General features: G+C 43.0%; 1 protein-coding gene across 2 annotated transcripts in view; it reads right to left on the reverse strand.

Annotated features, from left to right (window-relative positions):
* Window positions 1–4,744: 4,744 nt before the first annotated feature.
* The window catches only part of CERS6 (ceramide synthase 6), a 341,168-nt gene continuing 321,426 nt past the window's right edge, over window positions 4,745–24,486 (reverse strand). The window contains exons 9-11 of one of the 2 annotated variants that reach the window (XM_017343213.3): window positions 13,297–13,453; window positions 12,690–12,713; window positions 4,745–10,360 (exon numbers count right to left, since the gene is read on the reverse strand). In XM_017343213.3, coding sequence (XP_017198702.2) covers window positions 10,208–10,360; window positions 12,690–12,713; window positions 13,297–13,453 — 334 coding nt within the window. In that variant the 3' untranslated portion in view covers window positions 4,745–10,207. The remainder of the gene's footprint in view (window positions 10,361–12,689; window positions 12,714–13,296; window positions 13,454–24,486) is intronic. The other variant, XM_051848533.2, reaches the window with a different exon arrangement.

Genomic DNA, 24,486 nt, shown 5'->3' on the forward strand with positions numbered 1-24,486 from the left:
GAAGACAACGATAATGATAGCAATATCTTATATCTATAGAGCAACTACTATTTTCAAAAGCCATTGACCTTTATCATTAAATTTGATACATACACTAGAACAAATATGAGGGTACTTCAAAATTTTCATGGGAAAATATAATTAAAAGATAAGTTTGCTATGGTGCATTTTTGAAATGTATGGATAATATGCAGTTTCTGTGAATTTTTGAAGACCCCTTATGTCTTTTAGAGCTATCTTGCTCCACTTAAACAGCTACTGTTGTGCCCTGCCTCCTTAACTAGATTGAGAACCCCTTCATTGTAGCAGCTTTGGTGTTGACTTCTTTATACCCTTCACAAAGCACAGCGTAACGTTTCATACAGAACTGCTGCTCAATGCATGAATCAACTTAATTTTCATGTGACTTTTACTGCATTCATGATCATTCTGGCTCTGTGTGTTTCTAGCTTCTACCATAGAAACTCCTTCCTATGCCTCAGAAATGACTCGTAAGGAATACAACTGAGAAATGGCAGCGTCGGAACTGTGGTATGTCAGTGTTCTTGGTTTATGCACCAAGTAGTACTTTGAACTGAGAGAGAAAAAAAGAACTCATTGTTCTTTAAGACTCTAGGGACCCTTGTGAACTCACTCATCCGGCTCCAACTGGCCTGATATCTTACATGTTGTTTTACTTTTTAAAAAAAAAATTAAAGATTTATTTACTATTTATCTAAAAGGCAGAGCGACAGGAACTACACCTGGGTTCCCATGTGGGTGATAGGAACCCAAAGACTCGGGTCATCATTTGTTGCTTCCCATTGCATTAGCAGAAAGCTGGATGGAAAGCATGGGGTACTGGGACTCAGCCAGACACTCTGGGATGGGATAGGGCATTCCAAGCAGGTACAGTATTTCCCATTGATTTAACTTGCATTTCCCTGGTGACACGTGATGTGAAGATTCTTGTTTGTCATTTTCTTTTTCTTACTAGATTCTAAGTTCTACAAAAGCAGGGGCCACTTCTGTCTTATTCATCACTGTCCTTCATGCCTACACTTTCTGGCATCCGGTGTCTAAGTGCTTTTGAATGATTGCACCATGTATCCAGGGACCTGGCCTTTTGCTGTTCAATTTATCTTTGGCTATGTAAACATTTCTCATTACTTACTAAGTTAAAAATTAAATAAATTCTTTAAAATTTAAAAAATTTATTTCAAAGGCAGAGAAACAGAGATGATGGATATCTTTTGTCTGCTGGTTTACTCGTCAAATGCCTGTTAACAGCGGGGCTGGGCCTGGAACTCCACCTGGGACTCCCATGTGGGTGGCAGTGATCTGAGCACTTGCGCCATCATCTTCCACTTCCCAGAGTGCACATTAGCAGGAAGCTGGAATTGAAAGTGGAGCCAGGGGCCGGTGCCATGGCACAGTATGTTAATCTTCCACCTGAGGCACCGGCATCCCATATGGGCGCCGGTTCTAGTCCTGGGTGCTCCTCTTCCAATCCAGCTCTCTGTTATAGCCTGGGAAAGCAGTGGAAGATGGCCCAAGTCCTTGGGCCCCTGCACCCATGTGGGAGACCAGGAAGAAGCTCCTGGCTCCTGGCTTCAGATCGGCGCAGCTCCGGCCGCCAATGCAGCTCCATGAACCAATGGACAGAGGACCTTTCTCTCTGTCTCTCCCTCTCACTGTCTGTAACTCTACATCGCAAATAAAAATAAATAAAAAATCATTAAAAAAAAAAAAAAAGAGAAAGTGGAGCCAGGACTCAAACCCAGGCACTGTGCTACCAGATATAGCTGTCTCAGGCAGCATTTTAACTGGTATACCAAGTGCCCGCCTTTAAACAACCACTTACTTGAAGAATTGCTTCAAAACTTAGTTGTGAGTTCTGAGTGCTGCATCGAAGACCTTCTTGGTCCATCTTTGTTTCGCAATTTTGTTTCTTTAATTCTCCAGTTTGCCACACCTTCCTCCTTAGTTCCTATCAGCTTGTGTCTCGCCCCATCTAGTCTCAGCCCTGCATCTTCATCCCTGCATATCTGGGCCTAGGATACTGGCAGAACAGGTGACTTCCCTTACCCACAGCCAGCCAAGAAGTCCCTCAGCTGATCCAGCGTACAAGTGAGAGAAGCTGCATTTCCCACAGAGAAACCTTGAGTTCAGAAACAGTCAACGTGCTTCTGATGAACCTCTTGCCCCCTAATTGCGGATAGCTTTAAGTAGTATCAGTTCTCATCTAACTGTGTCCATTTGTTTTTTCAACAAACACTACTTGTGTCCTGTAACATGCTAGGCCCCATGTGAGCCTTGAGGAATACTGGCTTTACGCAGTTCACTCCATGCGCAGACCCTTAACCCACTCCCTCCCCTTCCCCACCAGCCTGGCATCTTCTCTGTCCTGCTGAACTCTGTAGCCTGGGTCTCCCAGTCGCCACACCGGTGGCTTGCTGGCGAAGTTTGGCTAATACCAGGACATTTGCTCCTTATGTAGGTGTCCAGCCACGACAGGTGGCCTCTCCTCCTCCTTAGCCCCCTCACTGGGTGGTAACGGGTTCCCACACTTGCTTGCTTCTGAGTGGTTACCTCCCTTGTTTATCTGGCATCCAGCTCACGTCTAGGAAAGTAATGCTTTTAGCGAAGCTTCTGCAACGTCACCACCGACAGTCACGTTTTTCTCGCTTGATCTCTAATTCAGGATTTATAACTTTTTAAACTTTCTGTATTTAGGAATGATGTCCATCTTGTTTCCTCAAGTCACAGCACGTTGAGGAATAATCAAGGGTGTGGTCCCAGGCTCCAGACATCACGGTGCCTGGTTCTGATCCCAGGGGATCCTGAAGTCCAGCCCCTGCTTTGTTGTCGGATCAACTTTTAATGCTGTCGGTACTATTACTCTTCCTGTCAAAGCAAGCTCAGGGCTGGCAGAGAATTAGGTTGGATGTGGCAGCCCAGCAACAAGGGAGCCATTTCAGAGAAGCTGAGTTCTATTGTTTCTATTGGGGAGAGATGCTCGTAGTGTCAGATTATGCTGTTCATAGAGCTGGCAGAGTGCAGGGCTTCCAGAGGGTTGTATTTTCATAAAAATCCATTTTTTTGTGCCTTAGAGAAATTTCTGTGGTTAAATTTATCAGAATAATGCATTCTTGGAATCAGATTGTTGATGGGAGTGATTATTTACAAGATTTTTTTTAAACCATAAAGCTTGTTCTGGTGGTGGGGTGTCTGGTTGAATTACTGTGCTATTTTGTGGCTTCTGAAAAACTCCATGATGTGAGCTCAGAGCAGAAGAGCAACTTGGGGAAGAGAGCTTCACAGGAAAGATGGACAAAGGGGGCAGAAGGTCTAACAAAGAGGGCACAGACCCAGAGCAGGTGCCACCAGCGACGCCCCTATGAGGCACACAGAGGAACAGCTCTGCATCGCGCTTTGGGTCATTTGTCCTAAGTCCTTTTTGATGTTGGGAAAGGCAGCATAGTCTGATGTATTTAAATTGGTATCTCCATAATCATATATTTTTTAACAGAAGGAAGTGCTACATAAAATTTATTTTATTTATTTGAAAGGCAGAGTTACAGAAAGAGAGGGAAAGACAGAGAGATCTTCTAAGTACTAGTTCACCCCCCCTCCCCCCCAAATGGCCCCAACGTCCACAGCTGGGCCAGGTTGAAGTCAGGAGCCAGGAGCCAGGCGCTTCATCCAAGTCTCCTACGTGAGTTGCAGGTTCCCAAGCACTTGGGCCATCTTCTGTTCCTTTTCCCAGGCCATTAGCAGGGAACTGGATCTGAAGTGGAGCAGCTGGGACTCAAACCACAGCCCATACGGGATACTGGCACTGCAGGTGGCAGCTTAACCTGCCAACGCCATAATGCCGACGCTGCTACATAAAATTTAACACTAAAGTTTTTGCATCTTAAATATAATTTATTTATTTATTTGAGAGGCAGAGACATAGAAAGAGAATGAGAGAGACAGAGCTCCCATCCACTGGTTCACACCCCCATGTGCCCACAATGCCTGGGACTGACTGACCTGTAATGCAATCCAGGTCACCCACAAGAGTGGCAAAAACCTAAGCACTTGAGCTATTACTGTTGCCTCCAATGGTCTGTATTAGCAGAAGTCTTGGGTTAGGAGTCAGAGCCAGAAATCAAATCCAGGCACTCTGATATGGGATGGGGGTACCTCAACTGCTAGGCTACATGCTTGCCCCATATTTCTTTCTTTTTTTTTTTTTTTTTTTTTAGACAGTGAGAGAGAGAGAGACAGAGAGAAAGGTCTTCCCTCCTTTGGTTCACCCCCTAAATGGCCGCTACGACTGGTGCGCTGCGCAGATCCAAAGCCAGGAGCCAGGTGCTTCCTCCTGGTCTCCCAAGCGGGTGCAGGGCCCAAGCACTTGGGCCATCTTCCACTGCACTCCTGGGCCACAGCAGAGAGCTGGCCTGGAAGGGGGGCAACCGGGACAGAATCCGGTGCCCCGACCGGGACTAGAACCCGGTGTGCCGGTGCTGCAGGCAGAGGATTAGCCTAGTGAGCCACGGTGCCAGGCAACCCATATTTCTTGATATTTGAAGACCTACCATGGAATATAATGAACTAATAACTTTATTTTCTCAGTGATCATGGTGACATTGGGGTTTGAGGAGTTTGTAAGAAGTAACTGGGATGAGGTGAGCACTGCAAGAATTTCACCCAGGAAGGTGTGCTGAGTCCTCAACAAGAGCTGTTCACTGCCAGAGCCAAGGCCACTGAGACAGCATTCTTTAATACTTATCTTTATTATGAAAGTGTTTCCAAAGTCAAATGATCCTTAGAATAATGATTGCTTCCAGAGATCAAGAATGAATAATTATACTTCCATATAAAAATCAGCAAAACACAGTAACAATACACAAAATAATTCTAATCGGCTAACAGTACATCATTTCACTTCCAACAGAGATGCTCAAGGACTGAATTGTCTTAAGAAAACAAGTGGATTTGTCACCTCTCCTATTTCTCACTGCAAATTGAAAAAAAAAATCAAATCCAACATCTAACCACCACCTTCTTCCCTGACAACAAATGGTGTGGAGGTGTATGACCATGAGGTGGGCAAAGAGTTGATAGAAATCATGAGTTTTGGGGCCTTAGGAAACTTCGGGAAATCAAGGGTGTGTGTGTGTGTGTGTGTGTGTGTGTGTGTATGGGCGGGTGTTTTCCATGTGTGACACAACGGAGCTCCAAATTAAAGTTCCAGAATCACCACTTCATGTTTTTAATTAGAGAGCTCATTTCTTCTTTACAAATTCCAAAGGGAAGCCTCACCATGACAATTAAAAAAATTATTGTTGATTAAAAAAAGGAGAAAATAATCCCAGTCAAATCTAACTTTTCACTGTAAACAGAAACCATTCCAGCAGCTGCCGTTCCCTGGTGTCCAGGCCCTGCAGCACGAGCGGAAGCCAAGGTCTCACTGACCTGGGTAGGAAAACACTCTCGGGCACAGTGTTTCTTTCAGAAACACGGCCTGCATGGCTGATCCAGAGGCTACTGGGAAATCCATCGCAGCAAAATGGCAACATCCCGGTTTTCCTTGACCAGGAGGCTGAAAGGAAGGTGAGTGGGTGAGATTAAAAAAAAGGTCCAAGGCTGATGATCCCAGCCACCCTTGCCTGGGCAGTGCCCTGTGCTATCCTGCTGCTGAGATCTAGTACTTGTGTGTTCTGGTGGGCTCTTGCCTCGTTATGTTGTAAATGCTTTCCTTTCGAGCGCCTTAGGAGTAGACTCAACTGGGAAATACCTGGAAAAGACCAAGGTTCTCCTTTGGGTGTTTACAGATCTTATTAATGATATTTACGATGCTTTGTGTTCTCTAATTTAATTGTCTCCTTGAAAACGAGCAACAGCTACCCTACCTCTGTGAACTGGAGGACTTCCCACAGCATCCAGGATAGGGTTCCTCAGCATCTACGAAGTGCCCCCTAGGGGAGGGGAAGGGACACTGCACACAAAAGCAAATGAACTAAAACGTGGCAGGTGAACCAGTGCTAAGACTATGTGTTAATTTTAAGAGTGGCACAATTTCATTTTACCAAGAGAAATCTAAATGGTCTCTGGAGACAATATCTTCAATTAGAAAAAGTATCTTTCTTCATTTTTGTCAAGAACTTGTTTATGATTACTGAGCTATTTATGATTATTTTTCCATAGATAGGATTTTGGACAGCAGTAACTGTACAATAACTAAAGCTCACTTAGTTTTCTCTCTCCATGTGGATTATGTAGGCCTTGCAAGAGCCACATAATCACTTTCCTATCAGACTGACTTGGATCCAATTTGATTTTTTCTTACTTGGATGTTAGAAACCCTTCAGAGCTACTACTATTTACTCACAAAGCAGAATCAGCGATCAAGAGAAAAAAGGTAGCCAAGTAGAACCTTAAAACTGCATATGCCACATGAAATGTAAACATTTAATCTTTTATTTCCCAAGGATTTCTTGAAGCTTCTTTGGATATAATGACATCACACATAGTGAGAAAGAGAATCTTTAACACCTTTGGAATTATTCAGTATACTTTTCTTCAAATTAAAAAAAAACAGTCAAATATTCTGGCAACTTTGGCATTAAGATTTCCAAAAAAGGACCAAAAATAATTATTTCAAAAATCATGAACAGACTGGGGACAATCACAGGTATCTATAAAGTTCTCTCTAGAGAACAGTTGGCTCTTCAGCAAAATCTTGGGTAAGCTGAAATACAACCTCACTTTTTACTTAGCCCCAATAACAACGAGGTTGTTAGACAAAGTGGACAAGTCAGGCCCTTTCTATGCAAGATGAAGGCGTTCGGTTTGCTTGGATACTTAGAATGGGAGGTTGGCAACACAACGGGACACTGTGAGGGTCAGCCACCAAGTGGCCTACAGGTGAACTCATGTGATGCTCCTTCCTGCCCGCCTTTCCTGCCTCCTTCACCTTTCCCAGATGCTGGGGCGTTACGTGACGGCATCTCAGGACACCTTTTGCCTGGCTGCCCAGCAAGAGTGGCGTGTCACTAAACCCTGTGGTGAGGCGGCAATCGTAGGCATTTTTATAACACAGACTTGAATAATCCAAAATACTGATCGGCGCTCCCCCACTGTCAACACCCATGGCACTGCATTTGGACATGTGAACTGTACGTGGCTTCTGTGCTGCCCTTGGGTGCCCTGTGACCTAGACTCTACCACGTCCCGCTCTGTGGCTAGGAGGCGGAGGGGTTCCACCACTCTCGGCTGTGTGAGGGGCAGGAACAGGCAGGATGCTCAACAGTGAGAGTGAGAGACAGAGAAATGTCTCAGGCCACGGTGGATGGATTTCATGAAAAGAAGGTGGAGAAGGATGAGTCAGTGATATTTTGGCTTTATCACGTTTTTGGAGAAACATACATATACATACACAGTCACACATTTTTATATCATTTATTGACCTGAGGCCAAATTCTACTTAGTTTTCTACTTCTCCCCCAACTAAGAAATCCAGAGAAGCTATAACTTTGGAGAAGAAAGCATTGCTTTCCTGGACTCTATTCTACAGACCCCTTTTACCCTGGGAAGGTTTGAACGTGACCGGAAGGAAGGAGGTATCCACACAGGCTAAATTACTGAATGAGAAACAGCACTCCCACTAACTACAGCTGCACTGACAAAACACACTTCCAACGCTATGGTGTGGCCTGGCACAAGCGGAACATCAGACCCCTCACCTCTGTTTCTCTCTCAGCCTTAGCAGCCCACCAAGGGAGAGCAGTGGATAGCGATATACTACTCCACTAAAGAGCCTACAGACTCCATTTTGATTAGCCAGAAAGAACTCTTTGCTCTAAAATATAAAATGAACTAAAAATCTGTAGGGATGTAGAGGGCGGTGTTAAATGACTGCCTGCAGCCAGAGAGGTTGCACACACACCCAGTCCTTCTAAGCTACTTCTGCGAAAAACAAAACAGTGTTTGGATTTGCCTTTGCTAGTGACAGGCTCAATTCACTGCACATCATGCACTTCTTCTAACCTTAACTTTAGGAGCTGGTCCTTCTGACGGGACGTTCCTGGGCCAGTGTCATGTGACCCCAACAGCGCCACCCTGTGGCCCTCTCCTCATGTCACCTGCTGCTAAGACCTGAACCCGACGCCAAAGTGAGACAAATATGTTCCCTGTGTTAGTTGATACAGAGTGGAGCTCTCACCTCAAAATCTGCAGCCAAAATATGCTTGCTATTACTTTTTATATAGCTGCATTTTAACAGATGTTCTGGTGACTAACAAGTATTTTTAAGGTTTAAAGACTGGTCTCACAGACTCAACCATGCACAAGCTACGCTCTCAGACACACGCCTGTCTTGTGAAATAAAAATAATACATTTCTACCAGCAGAACTAGTTGCATTGTTTTCTCAATAAATAAGCAGATTTTCAAGCCTCTTCCCTCTGCTCTGGGCTATAGCAGAAACATACTATTTTGTAAGTAGGTGCAGAAAGATTTAATATTACTGCGAGTTTTGGTTTGGGAACATTCCTTTAACTACTAACTTACAGGTTGAAAACTGTGGGCACAAAGCTGTATTTTAATTTTTTTTTCAAAACACAGAATTGACTGTGACCGGCTCTGAGCAGGACAGAAAGTACTCTCAGCATTTTGCTGCTGTATTCGCCGAGCTCTCATCCACACATTTTTGTTTTTGCATTTGTATCCTGGACCCCTGTTTTAGGCAATGGTCTTTTTGATCTGTAACCCCACTTCCCTCCCTCTTATGAAAAGTTGGAAGAAAAGATAAAATCTTTGGCTTACATATGTAGTTTTCTTATCTGCATATCAATAACTGCCATGGAGAAGACAGGGAAACACATTCTCCAGTCATTTTGCTCATTCCTGTACTGCCATTGTCCAATAGAATTTTTGTTGTTTCTCTAGGAATAGATCCATTTGGAAAAGAACTCTTGGAAATCAAGTAAGCTTTCACAGAAGCACACAAAAGACTGGGAGCCCAACACTGCTCCGTTCTCAGTGAGGAGAAAGTCATTCTGGGACGTGCTTAAGGGGAGAAGCAATCGGTGAAAGAGTCTTCATCCCACTGGCTTTACTGGCAAAGCTGAAACCTCAAGATCAAATACTAGATAGGGTTTTTCCTTGAAAAGCAGTTGCAACAAAGTACCTTGCACTGGAGATGATCTTGGCTAACTCTTGAAAGAGTACTTCTTTTCCATCAAAACACACTTTGCTTCGTGTGTGTGTGTGTGTGAAGGAGACCAGAGAAAACTGCTACTTACAGGGTTAGTGGGAAAACCTTGAAAATCAGCTGTTCTCTTTACCTTATTCCCAGAATACAATGCCAATCCCCAGTATCAAAGTGATTTCTTTGTATATAACCATGAACTTACACTAGTATTTTCCTTTAGAGATGGAGTACTGACCCCATCAGAGAATTAAAAAACAAACAAACAACAACAACAACAAAAAACCCAAAAAACAACTTTCTGCAATCTACAAGGTTATGCCCCAACCAGCCACCATACTCACTGAAGTCATCTTGGCTGTGTGCATGAGGAAAGAAGTGTATTCCAAAGCAGGTTCGTACCAAAAAATTCTTCTAGTAACTGTCCTCTTTCATCTGAACTGCTAACTGACCATGAAGAGTGACAATTAAGAAATCAAGTCCATCCTGCCTAATTTTTACATGGGGAGAATGGCCACTGCTGTAGAGGCAGTTTCAGATGGGTACTGTTAACACAAAGAAAGCAGAGCTATTCAGAGAGCCATGAGAATCTCGCACTGGTTGTGCCTGCTCTAAGTGCCAAGTCAAGCTGATGCTCCTAGCACTCCGGACAACAGCAACAGAAAGGGGTGGAAGCAGACAAGCATCTCCTCCACTGCCAGGAACCCAGAGAGTAGAAGGAGTGAGGAAACCCTCTTTTGTCCACAGATTTACAAACAAATACAAAAAATAAATAATATTCTATGACAGTACAAATGCAAATACTGTTCCCTTGTGTCAGTTACATACAGCATGCCTACATATAGAGAATGGTAATTCTTCGTCATTCACAGACAGGACATATGGCAGTGCACTATTCAAAATGCTTTGATAATCCTAATTTTTGTTTCTGGTGCTGAGATATTATGAAAGGAACTGCATTTGCAATTTATTAAATACTTCCAGGAACAAATAGTTCACTTTGTTCGGGACTTGGAGTTTTGAGTAATTAATCATCCACGGAGCAAGGACCGGTCAGGAGATAGCCATTGGTACCACTGGTCCCATTGGTGGCTGTCGCAGCATGCGGGGTCTTCCCTGGAAGTTCTGAGTCCTCCTCATCTGAGCTGGACTCAATGTCACTTCGGTCATCCTTGGACACCTGTGGGATACAAGAAGGTGTGCGTAAACAGCTCCTAAGGAGTCATAGGAATGGCATGCTCAGAAGCACATGCAACCGTATAGGAAGCTAAACTAACCCAAGTGTTAAAAAACTAAAGAACATTAAGAATATCAGCACAGCTACCATAGCTATACGCTTCCCTTCACTGGAAAGACACCCTTCGGGTGACAAAGTCAGTTGTGACAGAATCTAAGTGGCATCACGGAAGGCTGAATGTGCTGACTTCTTTAAGGTACACTTTGATATTCAGAACGTACTAGACCATGAATCCCACTCTTTTTCTTGTGCTACAGCAGTGGCATTATAGGAATCGGTACAAGTGGATCAATGAACTCTGACCGTCACTTTCTCCTTGAGAATTATTTAAAGTCAGCTCCTAGTTAATCACATTAATGGAGATTTTACTAGCTCAGATTGTTAAAAAAAAAAGTCATTTCTATTTGACTTTGTAATGCATTGTTTTATGATTTGACATTTGTATGCCTGCTAAATTAATTAGAAATCGTGTTTTATACAAGCAGATCACATAACAAGCAATGGCAAGTAACATTTTCAGAACCTGCTGGGTGAGATGTAAAATCTACTGATGGGATCATTAAGAATTGGCTCCCATCTTGCCAATTTCTCCAATCCTCTATTCAGTCTCATTAAGTAATGAAAATGGTAAAATAAGGCACCAGGGTATAAATCTATACATTGTCTTAAAGGATGAAAACACTCTTACTAACTAGCAAGAAAGTAATTTTAGGGGAAATTAAATAGCTTGAATCTCCAGCTCTGTAATTCTAAATTATATGGTCATCATTTTTAAGGTCGTCAAATAACTGAGCACCATTTACTTATTTTTTTTTCTTTCAGTGGGGGTGGCACCTAGTCATAGACAACTCCACAGTCAAGTCTCCTGTGATTCTCCAGGGAGTGGGGTTGGAGAGGCAGGCACAGACTCCTGGGAGGTCTATCAAAATTAGCTGGGGACTTCCCCCACCCCCGCAATGTGCCACCACCACACACCAACTTGAGAATCCTAGAATCCACCCCCAAAATCATTACTGTGAGAGAAATGTCATCTCTCAGGTGGGTGGGGACAAGAGAAAGAGAAACTAGAAGTATTGCTCCACTCCAGCCAGTGATGGAGGAAATATCCTAACACTGAACCCCACTGCAATGGTTCTTTAGATGAGGCTGGACTCACAGAAACATCTCCAAAGTGACTGGACGATAAGGGTTCTTTAATGTGGAAAACATGGGTCACAAAGACAGCATTCCAATAAAGCTCCACTATGTTTGTAAGACCATTAGTCACAAATTAAGCTGCTCACAGTAAACTCCCAGTTCCAGCAAGTGACTGGTTTACAGTCACATGCTCCGTAAGATGATTATCAATTGCATTTTGAAAATCTATACTTATGTTACCTTCAAAGAAAGGACAATGTCTATCTTCTAAGATCTCCAAATAACCCACAGGAAAACAACTCAAGGGTACGGTGAATCTTACTATCCTACGTGGGAGCTGCAGTGGCAGTTACAACATTCTGAAGCCAGAAATCTGGAATGAAGTGCAGATCGTCTGTTGGTAAAGCTGAAGCAATGAGTTGGGAGAAGTCAGTAAGTCTGGTGGACATAGCAGGGCAATACGACTGCAGGGGATGCAATCCACAGCACCCTTGCATCTTGAGTTATTGTCATTCTTACAACAATGTGCACACTGACTTAATCTGCATCCAAATGAGGATCAGAAAATTTCAAATAAAATGCATGTTCATGTGAAAGAGGAAGAGGTCACATAGACAAAGGAACTTTAGCTTCTAAACAATTAACTGTTCAAAACATTTTGGCTTGATATAGGAGCTGATGCTGAGAATTGGCTTCTTGGGACATGACCGTAGGTCTCAACTTCCCCTGTGAGAGGGCGGCCAGGGTCACGTGCTACCCTGGGGCCCTGGACAGAAGAGGCCAACAGCTGATGCCCAGGGTTCCATTCTGCAGGCACTGATTCTCTCCTCTTCCCTGCAACTCCTTCTGTCTCCCATACTTGCCTTTGGTCTGTTTCTGTCTTTTAGGAACATAGTAACCAACAGTGAAGGAACCTCTTCTCTGATGGATCATGCAAAACTTAGCAGAATACAAGCTTGCACAGAAGGGCAGCAACAGCGATTCCTAGCATCCTTTGCAGCTAATGGAAACTAGAGCCTCCAGACAGTGCCAACGGATTAGACAGAACAACAGGAAGGGGGAAAAAGCGTTTGAGTGGCCCTCCAACAGGCAAGTGGCACCCAGGACAAGGATAGTGAGCGTAAGAAAAACTTACATGTAAGGGGTTCCACTTCCCAGCCTTCCAGGGGGGCAGAAGGAAGAGAACAAACAATGAATATAAGAAACTGTCACAGAGAACGAGCTGGAAAAGTCACTCTCTATACAGAGGGGCTGGGGCGCAGCAAGCTTTCTTCAGATCAGCCTCATGAGACTATTTTAAACCACAGAGATTGGAACACATTTTTGCTGGAAAAGTCATGAATGCATTTATTCAATTTGAGAGAAAGGGTTGTTTAAATGGACAGACTGTACCAAGCAACCCTTATCATAAAAGGAAGTCATTACATTTCTGTCAGTATGAATATAATCAGAGAAGGACCAGGGGAAATACAGAGAGGAAGCAAAAGAATACAATAAATAAAATATCATCATTACATATGCAGATCACTCAGCATCATCAGCAGCAAAGCAATATTGACAACTAAAAAATGAGCCAAGGAGAAGAAAACGAAAATTTGCTTTGTGTTTCTAGGTGGCTTTTGCTCAACTTTGGAAAAAAAAAAAAACACCAGTTTTTATGACATCTAAAATAATAAATAGTTGATTCAGAGGAACCAAAACAATTTTCCTGGACATATTGAAAAGTACGCGTTTTAGCTTACCTTGCCTTTTGAAACAGCTTTGCAAGCTATTTTGACAATCAAGTAAGACCAGAAGCAGTTCAACCCTTGTATTAGCAACAGCAGGAGGTTAAAAACCCACCAGGAAGGGTAAGGTCCAACGATCTCCCAGCTTTCAAATAATGTGGTATTTAACACCCTAAGGAGAAGAAGAAAGTAATTACCCAACACAGCACTTGGCTTTCAAAAGGAGGCAGGTTACTTCCCGGAAGTTTCAGGTCAACAACATTGCTTTAGTACGCCTTTCTGGGGAGGACGGTAAGAGCTGAGCAGGCACGTAGAGGCGGCACCACCTGAAACTGTCTTGAGGCCATGGCCCTCATTTCGAGTCTAGCGCACAGTACAGCCTTCGCTATTCACTGGTTAAAAGCCGCAGAATTCACACACAAAGCTTGCCGTCTCCACCATTTTTAAGTGTGCAGCTCAGTGACATTAAGAACATCCATGTTCTTGTACAACCATCACCACCTTTCACCCTCAGGAGTCCTCTCCTGCAGAACTGGGCATCTGGACCCATTAAACAACTTCCCATCCTTTCTGTGCCCAGAAACCACCACTCTGCTCCTTGTCTCCATGTACTGGACTACTCTAGGTATCTCACCTAAGTGGGTCATCTATTATTTGTCCTTTTTTGGCTGCCTGATTTCACTGAGCACAAGGTCCTCAAAGTGAACACTTTCTAATTTTAAATGAGTTAGGCTTGCCGATGCTCATCATGCTATTGGGGTAAAGCGGTCTGTCAGTCCTACGCTAGTGGTATTGCTTGGCTACTGCATTAGGTGTATACACCACATTCTGCTTATCCATTCATCCACTGAGACACCTGGGTTGTTTCCATTTTGTGGCTATTGCAAATAATGCTGCTATGAGTACAGATGTACAAATATCTCTGCAACTAAGCATCTTCTGGGTATACACCCCCAAAGTGGAATTGCTCATTGCATAGCTTTCCCTTCATTTTTGTTGTTATTTCTTCCATTTTCATTTTCTTTTGGTTGTGAATCTATATTGAACTACTTGTTAAAAGTTCTGCCCGGTCTTTGAAGTTGCTTTAGTACTTTAAATAAGTATGAAAAATACCATTCAATAAGGTTGCATCTGGAAGAAAGTAATTCCAGAAACACGAGTCAAGTACAAACTGTAAGCCTGGCGGAGTGAGAAGCACAGGGGGCCTTACGCTATATCTATGTGCTAGGGGAACTGTGAATTTTGTGAGGGTTCCCCTCTGAAAGAATGGCAATTGATATATATATATATATATATATATATAATTGATATATATAATTGATATATATATATATATATATATATAATTTTGAAGTGATGAAGTACCACAAAGATTTTTTAATGAAAGGTATTAGAGGATAATGAATATATTTACTTTTTTTTCTTATTTTATTGTTTTCAATAATGTAATGCCATGTAATATCTGCCCACCTTTATGAGGCACAGTACAACTTTAGCAAATGCATACAGTGTAAACTGAGGAAATAAGACAGTAGCAGCCCTTCCTCCCCAACCTTCCTCCATGTGTGGAGCCTCCAGTGCCTCTCCCTCCAGTTTTGTACCCAGTGTATTATATCTTAGTGTGAGCTCCAGTTGCCTTGCTGTGCTGTGGAACACTGCATTTAGTGTTAAGTGTATGTACTTCAGTCCAGAAAATTGGTTGAAGTAACTGGTTCTCTGTAATCCATGCTCAGAACCAGAATGGGATGGCCAGCTGTGGCAGCGAGACCAAGGCTGGTTTAGTGCTTTGTTCCGGTCTCTGCTTGTGTCTGCACCTGGGCCTGGGGAAGCTGACCCATGCATGTCTAGGTGGACAACACACAGTGGATAAGTGGGGGAGAAGAAAATCTCTCCAATTTAAGATACAGACCACTCACACAAGAAGAAAAGACAAATAACACAGGGAGTGTTAAAATAAGAAACAGGACGATGAGTGCTTTGAGAGAGATTACGGACCTGGTGAGTTCACAAAAGCAAAAGAAAATGTTTACTGCAGTTAAGAGGTTAAAAAAAAGACAATGAAAAAGGGACCTGAATAGATTCCTTATTCTCAAGTTCAGCTTTCCCTGTTATAAACTAGAATGAGGCTGGGAGAGTTTGTCTTTAATCTTGTCTCTAAAACAATACACAATGAGCATATATGTTAAGATCCTTAAAAAAAAAATTGTGTGTAATCAAATTTGACAACTCATTGAAAATATCATATCCCAAGGAGGAGTATTATTCATTGGAAAAGGGGACTAATTTTAGAAAATCTATTAACATAAGATACCACAGTTATTGGCCAAACTGGAACAAATCTAATTATTTTAATGACATCAAAGACATTTGGTAATGTTTGATTTCCCATTACTGATATTAAAATTTTATTTATTTATTTATAATTTATTTGAAAGACAGAGACAGAGATCTTCTAACTGCCAGTTTATTCCCCAAATGTCTGCAACAGCAGGGGCTGGGGCTGGAGCCAGGTCAGGCCAAAGCCAGGAGCTCAGAGCTCAATCTGGGTCTCACATGTGTGGCAGGCACCTAAGTACTTGAGGCATCACCTGCTGTCTGTCTCCCAGGGTGTGATTAGCAGAGCTGAAGTGGAAGCAGAGCTATGACTAGAATATAGGTACACTGATCTGGGATGTGGGCATTCCAAATGGCGTCTTAATGCAGTACCAAATGCCCATCCCTGATATTCAAAAAACAGAACTATTTGGATTTATTATGATTTAACCCTCTTAAATTAGTACATCATTAATGAACACCTGAGTGACTTCCATTAAAGTCAAGAAGAAACCATGAATTGCTAGTCTTTCCATTATTATTTAATATTACTTTGGCAATTCTAGTCATTGAGTATGGCAGAAAGTTAAAGGCTTAATTTGAAATACATAAACATTAAATGTCTACAGATTTTTAAAGTAGAAAACAAGGGGCTGGTGTGTGGCATAGTGGGCAAATCCACGAATTGCCCCATCAACATTCCATATGCATGCCAGTTTGAGTCCTGGCTGCTCTACTTTGTCTTTTTTTTTTTTTTTTTAAGATTTTATTTATTTATTTTATTTGAGAAACCAAGTTACAGACAGAGGGAGAGACAGAGACAAAGGTCTTCCAATGGCTGGCTCACTCACTAAACAGTTGCAAGGCCTGAGGAGGGCTGATCTGAAGCCAGGAGCCAGAAGCTTTTTCTGGGTCTCCCACATAGGGGCAGGGGCCCAAGGACTTGGGCCATCTTCTACTGATTTCCCAGGTTAAAGCAGAGAGCTGGATCGTGCTCCACTTCTGATCCAGTTCCCTGCTAATGCACCAGGGAAAGGCATTGCGGCCATTTGGGGAGTGAACCAGCGGATGGAAGTCATCTCCTTCTCTCTCTACCTCTGCCTCTGTAACTCTGCCTTTCAAATAAATACATAAATCTTTAAAAAAGAAATATCTAACCATATTATGCTGTGTATATTTATATATTGTCCTACCAGCAGATGGAAGACTTCACTGTCTCCCTGTCTCTACCTCTCCTGTAACTCTTTAAAAAATTTAAAAAAAAAAAATCCTAAAAAAAGGGGTTGTCAAGGGTTTCACTTGAACAGAAAGAGGTCTGTATAAACAGCAACAATGACTGCACGGTGCTATTCATTATAAATTAGCCTGTACAGCCTTTATTCATTACAAATTAGCCTTAGGGTAGGCACTAGGACTGATGCTATAACTTGGCTTAGTTTGAAGGATGTCAGAACGGTTGCTAGTGACATGGCGTTCACATTTATTTCTGAAATGCTACATCAGAATTCATAGGCTTTGTCATGGCAATCAGTGGTACCTTTGAGCTGCCACTCAAAAGTAACGGCACCTCTCTGAAAACGGAGTTGGCTGCCTATATACACTGCGGAAAATACGATCAATGCACCAAATAGCCATATCTCCTAGTTGAGAGGCTAAGCAAGAACAAAATTGTACTAGGAATTTTGACTGGGGAAAGAGATAACATTATTTCCCTTGGACTTTGAAAAACAGTAAACCCCTTCAAACACAGCAGTATTTCTGTAGAGGAAACTGCCCCCTTTTTGGGTAAACTATTAAATTGATGATTACAGGAGTTTATTTTTTGGGAGATCAGGGTTAGGAAGAAACGTGTTACTGATGCTACTGTAAGTTGATGGTGTAGAATTCAGGGCAGTGGCTACCTCTGAGAGAGGACTGACCAGGATGTGGGGTGAGTAAGACTGCTGGATGCTGGAAACTTCTATGTCTCAGGTGATGACTTCATGAGTTGCACATATGTAAAACTTCATACAAGTAGAAGTTGAGCCAGCTGTGCACTATATTGAACACATTAATTCTACCTTAATAAATGAAAATGGAAGAAAATACCCTGTGGGGCAGATGAAACGCATATGTACCTTCTGACTTGAATGATTACTGTAACATCAGCGTTTCCCCCCACAATAATTTGTATTCCATCTACAGCCTCTAAGAAAATAATAATTTTTCCTCCAAATAATAGTTACCCTACAGTATCAAACCTCTGCTATGCAAGGAAATAAAGGGAACGAGGTCATTTTTCTCTGCATTAACGTTAGGCTCACTGACCACTAGATGGCACATCGTGCACACACAAAGCATGCCGCAATGGGTCTATTCTGCCAGAACCTTTGCCAAAGGTGAGTCCCGGCACATGTCAGTTGATCTCTTCCTCCCACCAATCCCATTAAACAATGAAACAAAGGGGCTCCAGTCTGAGCATTTTTTCTTTTTGTGTGACTCTTGGCAGAAACGGATTCCTGTAGGGCAACAGCGGGACTCCTTGCAATTCACTGGTGATGTGCAGGTGCACGTGTTACCGCCCCAATAGCTTAGCCCTGATGGCTTATTTTAATGGATATCTAATGAATCATAACAATTTCATGTGGCGATGCCCTATGGTTTACTTTTGCTCATTCTTACCTTTTATGGATTCTTCATCTTACATGTAATTATCACAGAAATATTACAAGGATACATTCATACGGAAAAGCTCACAACCGTTTTTTATTAAGCAAAGAAAATACAGCACTGCCTCATTTTAATAAGATATTTAAGACAGTAGTCATGTGCATTCTGAGCATCAGTGTGACTTGATGTATTCTGCTTTTCCTGTCCCAGGATGGAGGAGTCTCACTTAGCACAGTGTAAAAATCACTACTGGAATTTCATTTATCCAAAACTACCTCCAGTGCTTAATCTCTTCATTCTTATTGTGGCTTCCAGGTGAGAGTTTAAATTTGTTATCTTTAATACACAAAATTAGGTGAACACTCGCACTCAGTCCTATACATCTCCTGGCTAAGTGAGACACCAGTTAAGATGCCTGCACCACACTGCAGTGCCTGGGTGCAATACCCGCCTCTGGCTCCTGACTCCAGCTTCTTGCTACTGCAGCTTCTGGGAAGCAGTGGTGATGGCTCAAGTAATTGGGTTCCTGCCTCCCACACTGGGGGGCGGGGCATGGATTGAATTCACAGTTGATAGCTTCAGTCTCAGCTATCTGGACATTTGGGGAGTGAGCCAGCTGATGGTGCTTTCTCTCACTCTCTTTCTTTTCTCTGCCTGTCAAATTTTAAAATTTCAAGTCAAATACAGTACTTCACTGACATACAGGCAGGAATGCTTAGTGGTAATTGATCTCATTGTATAACTGAATTTACAGGTACGTGTCTTTGATGGGGGCATGGCAAGCGACCACAAGCTTTGCCTCTGTCCCTGGACTCTTCTCCACCCACGAGAAAATTCCATCTTCATCTCAGGTTGTACGCTTCTAGAACAATCTATATACAACCCACCACAATGTCCTGGTCAATCCTCCTTCAAAGAAAACTTTCCAGAGAGAGGCAAGATTTCTTCTCTGGGAAACAGTCAGAGTTAGGGCCTCACCTTGAGGACTGCCAGTGAAGATAATGCCAACGAAATACAGAATGCACTCTGGGGTAAAAAACTAGGGTGCTCTTTACTTCCGAGCTTTTGAATGGTTTTGACTTTGCTCACCCAGACAGCCCTCAACATACAGCCTATACATGCATCTGAACTCCACAGAACAAATAAAGAGTGGACTCTACTTAAAGATTCCCAATAACCTACTAGCATGTTTTGCCTGTTTTAAAGTAGATTCCTCGGGCTAGCGCTGTGGTGCAGTGGGTTAAGGCCCTGGCCTGCAGCACTGGCATCCCACATGGGCACTGGTTCCAGTGCTAGCTGCTCCATTTCCCATCAAGCTCTCTGCTATGGCCTGGGAAGGCAGTAGAAGGTGGTCCAAGTGCTTGGGCCCCTGCACCCACATGGGAGACCTGGAAGAAGCTCCTGGCTCCTGGCTCCTGGCTTTGGATCAGCTCAGCTCTAGCTGTTGCAGTCATTTGGTGAATGAACCAGTGGATAGAAAACCTTTCTCTCTTTCTGGCTCTACCTCTCTCTGTAATTCCATCTTTCAAATAAATAAAATAAATCCTTAAAAAGAAAAGTAGGTTCCTATAAAAATACATCTAAAATTTACTCTGAACAGAAACTATATATACTTAAAAGCTGAAAGTCAAGTGATCAATTCACTATTGCAAGCAACTCTCTTTACACTATTTTTATATATGTTAATAAAAGCTCCAGGTCTAAATATCACCTTGGTCAAGTACTGGTCAGTCAAAATAGCTACAAGGCTAAAAATCTTGTACCAAGACAGCCATACACACAGCTAGGATTTCTTTCAACATGGGTACTGTTCCAAGTTCCTTGTTTGGGGAGGAGAGATAAGGCTGATAGCAAGTTCCTTGTTTGGGGATGATAGATAAAATTGATACCAAGTTCCTTGTTTGGGGAGGACAGATGATCTTGAATAACAAATTCACTAATCTACCAATCTATGGCAAACATGGAAGCAACATCTGTACTCCTGAAAGGTATTTCAACTTGAACATGGATGAAACATCCAACCTTCATTTAGCAATGGACACACTAGACTGTATTCCTATCCAAACAAGACATGAGGTCAATAAGTCATAGCCTGGCCAGACTTAAGAATCAGTCTCCCTTATCATAGAAAGTTTTTAACTGGTGATTTCCTGGCTGGACAGAGGTTTTCCTCAAAATTAGTCACTGCCTTCTTGATGCCTCATTTGGTGTCTGCTCCATTCCCGAATCCCTCCCCTGCCTTGCCAGCCTGTGTTCTTCATCTATAAACGGAATCCCTCTAACCAAAGCTGGTCATTCAGAACACAACCAGAGTCCAACATGCTTGTTTTCAACACTGTTTTATCTCTCTGTTGCCTATTTGCTTGTTAAGTAGACTTCTGCATGGTTCTTTTATAACTGTTCCTGAGTAATTACTATGAATTAAGCACTTTGTCAAATGTTGTATACATTGTTTCATTATGTCCCTCCAACATCTCTGTGAGATCCACATGTAGCTGCAGTACTAATGCTGCTTAATATTTCTTTATTTTTTGACAGGCAGAGTTAGACAGTGAGAGAGACAGAGAGAAAGGTCTTCCTTCCATTGGTTCACCCCCAAAATGGTCGCTACAGCCAGTGTGCTGCACTGATCTGAAGCCAGGAGCCAGGTGCTTCTCCTGGTCTCCCATGCAGGTGCAGGGCCCAAGGACCTGGGCCATCCTACACTGCCTTCCTGGGCCACAGCAGAGAGCTGGACTGGAAGAGGAGCAACCAGGACAGAATCCGGCACCCCAACCAGGACTAGAACCCGTGGTACTGGCGCTGCAGGCAGAGGATTAATCTAGGGAGCCACGACGCCGGCCCGCTTAATATTTATTGAGCATTAACTTTGTGACAGGAACCTGGCTCAGGCATTCCACGTTAACTCATTTAATCCTCATGCAGTAAACCTTATGAGATAAATTCTGTTTTTCTACAGTAGGTATTGTGGCTATTCCTGTTTTTCAGGTAAAGAAATGGAATCACCGGGAGTATAAATACCATTCCCAAGGTCAACTCTAGGAGGTGGAGGGGAGCTGGGATTTGCATGCACCTGTCTGCCAGTCCAGGCCCTCCAGCGCTAATATTGTTTTGCTCACTCTACCCAGACTGCTTAACCCTTTCTTTGTTCTTCACCTTGGCTGAAGCCTAGAGCCAATCTGGCACTACAGTATGATGGAGAAAATGCACAAACACAACTCTGCTTAGCATTTGTGCTTATCATTCCCTTTGGCCTGTCCTTCTCTGCTCTATTTCCTGCAATGCTTTATCTCTTAGGCTCACAAACTGGTTTCTGGTAGCCTGATACCAGGTCCTTCCTGCTTAACTGCCTCATTTGGGCTTCTTTAACTGGTTTTCCCATGTTGGCCCTCCCTTTTCCACCAAATTCCAACAGAATTATTTCCTTCACTATGACCTTCTCATGTATATGAAAGATCTTGTTCTAAAGCAACTCAGCAAATGGGATTGGCAGCCTTGTACCCCTCCCCCACCCCCTTTTTGCCTTTCCTTTAAAAAGGTACACCACATGCTCATCTCAATATCTTCTAGTTGAACAAAAGGTTGCACAATGCTGACTCCTGCTGGGCAAATGCCTTGGAGTCTTCCAGTTTCTAAGAGTATAAAACCACCCTCCCATCCCCCCAGGGTAAGGAGGGAAGAAGAGGCTCTGAAACTTCCCCCAGCTTCTCAAGATGCCCTCTTTTTGGCTCATGTCCATTGTGGGGAACAGTCTTAGCAAGGTCAATGGCAGGCCAAGTTCTCTCTGGCCCAGGGAACAGAATGCTCACCACTTGCCATTTGTGTCCTTGCCTTTTACCCCCTTTCCCTTCCCTTGGGGATCGGAATGGTACTTTTTATAGGGATGAAAGGAAATAAAAGCTAAACACAAACCAAGTTAGAGCTCTGGTTGAGGGATTGTTTTAGTTTTGACACCCTGGGTTTAACCAAGTAACTCAAAGTGGAAAAGTCTGGTCATTGTTAGAATTCACTAAACTCACCCCCAAGGGACCCCACTGGCCTCTGACAGGTAGGTGGAGAGCCAGAGACAGGGGTATTTTCCATCCATTGCTTCACTCCCCAAATGCCACAGCTGGGGTTGGACTGGGCCTAACCCGGAAGCTATGAACTCAGCCCAGGTGTCCTACATGAGTGGCAGGGACCTAAACATTTGAGTCATCTACCACCTGCTGCCTCCGAGGGTGTGCATTAGCACAAAGCTGGAACTGGGTGTAGAGGCGGGACCTGAATGCAGGCACTCCCTCATGGGATATAGGCATCCCTAGCTGTGCATTGACTGCTGGATTCTATTGGAAGTGTTACCACACTTAAAAAAAAAAAAATCTCTTTATTTAAATATTTCCAAGGGGCAGGTTTTGTGGAGTAAACAGTTAAGCCACAGTTTATGATGCTTGCATCCCAAATCAGTGTGCCTGAGACTGAGTCCTGGCTACTCTGTTGCAGATTCAGCTTCCTGCTAATGTGCCTGGGTAGGCAGCACAGGATCCCAAGTGCTTGGGCCCCTGCTACCCATGTGGGAGACCTGGATGGAGTTCCTGGATACTGGCTTTGGCCTGGTCCAGCCCCAGCTATTGCAGCCATTTGGAGAGTGAACCAGAGAGTGGAAGATGAATCTCAATTTCTCTTTCTCTGGTTTTCAAATTCATAAATAATCTTTAAAAAATATTTCTGGGATTTCAGCTTCTGTTTTATCTTAGAGAATTATCCCTGAAATTTTGGTAGTGCTGCTACAAACAGAAAATGTATCACAGACCTGCAGTCTGGAGGGATACCCTGTAACATGTTATCTTTTGGCTGCAAGAGGGACACAGTAAACACACTTTCAACAAAGAGTTGTCTCTCCAGGGTGAGTCAGCATTGATAAAACTGAGTTGTAAGATGCTCAAAATCAAGGTGAAAAAACAAATACTTAAAAAAAAAAATCCTAGGAGAGTAAATGCAGAGGTTTAGGTAAGGAAAATCTGCTCTTGCAGGCTTCACAAATTTGAAAGAAAAACAACACACATAGCACTGTGTGCACTGAATAAAAGTATATTGATCAGTGAAAACAATCATAATCATAGCATTGTGGTTAAAAAGAAATGAAATAATGTTAACTGTTGGAATGAATTCTATAGAACACAATAGATCTGCTTGGGAGTACAGACTGAAAGTAAGCTTGCTCAGAAGAGAACTGACAATATTGGCTGTTACGGTCAACTTAGAACACCCAGAGCACAGGGTCATTCTTAACTTGCTAGTTCCATGATGTTGTGAGTCTTATTTTTTCTTGTTTTTCCAAGCCTAGTTCCTCACTGACAAAAGAGAAGACAGATAAGTATGAAAGTTTTCTAAGCCCTAACATAAATAGCTTTATGAATTCTTATATTTTCCGATTTATCTAAAACTTCACTGTTCTGATTTTGCCACATGTGTAAGATACCCTGTATGCACAGACACATTACATTCTTCTCAAGTGAGACTTGCTTGTTTCCCTGCATTAAATCAAGGCCAAACAATGAGAAAACCAGAGGAAAGATGTTGTTTTGTATTTTTACTTCTGGATATATGGGGAAAAGGAAGTAGAAAACAAGTATAAATTCCTATCTCTAGGCAGAAATGACAAATACAAAGCCTTGAGCAAATGCGGTGTTTATGACAGCAAACCTCTGCATAGCTCTGGCTCCAGAGAACCCTGAACCTGTGCCGAACCTTAGCTCTCAGCAGCAGGGCATTTAAACCAGACTCCAGTGTCTGCAGGGACTCCTCGCTAAGTGCTCAGCCTAGGTGTGCTGCAACTGCCAGTCAGGGCCAAGCTCCCTGTCACACCGCATTCCTAGTTTCCACATGTCACCAGGCAGTCACGAATACACCAGGCTGGACTGCCGTGACAGCAGAAGTAAGGGCCCACATCTCCCCTTGCTACTGAATCCAGCCAGACTGGAAGCTACCAGCTACAGGATTGACAAGGCTGTTCTCTTTCATTTTCAACCCGTGTACACGGCTTGAGGCATGCACTATACAACTTGATACCAATGGACACATTCTAGTGTCCAACAGAAACAATATTCTTCAGTTTTCTCCTCCTATGACCAATGTATTGAATACAAAAATGACATCTTAGAAAGTTAATGAGGCTGGCGCCACGGCTCAATAGGCTAATCCTCTGCCTTACAGCGTTGGCACACCGGGTTCTAGTCCCGGTTGGGGCGCCGGATTCTGTCC

Source organism: Oryctolagus cuniculus, chromosome 3 (genome assembly GCF_964237555.1).
Source record: "Oryctolagus cuniculus chromosome 3, mOryCun1.1, whole genome shotgun sequence".
In the NCBI taxonomy this organism is placed as follows: domain Eukaryota; kingdom Metazoa; phylum Chordata; class Mammalia; order Lagomorpha; family Leporidae; genus Oryctolagus; species Oryctolagus cuniculus.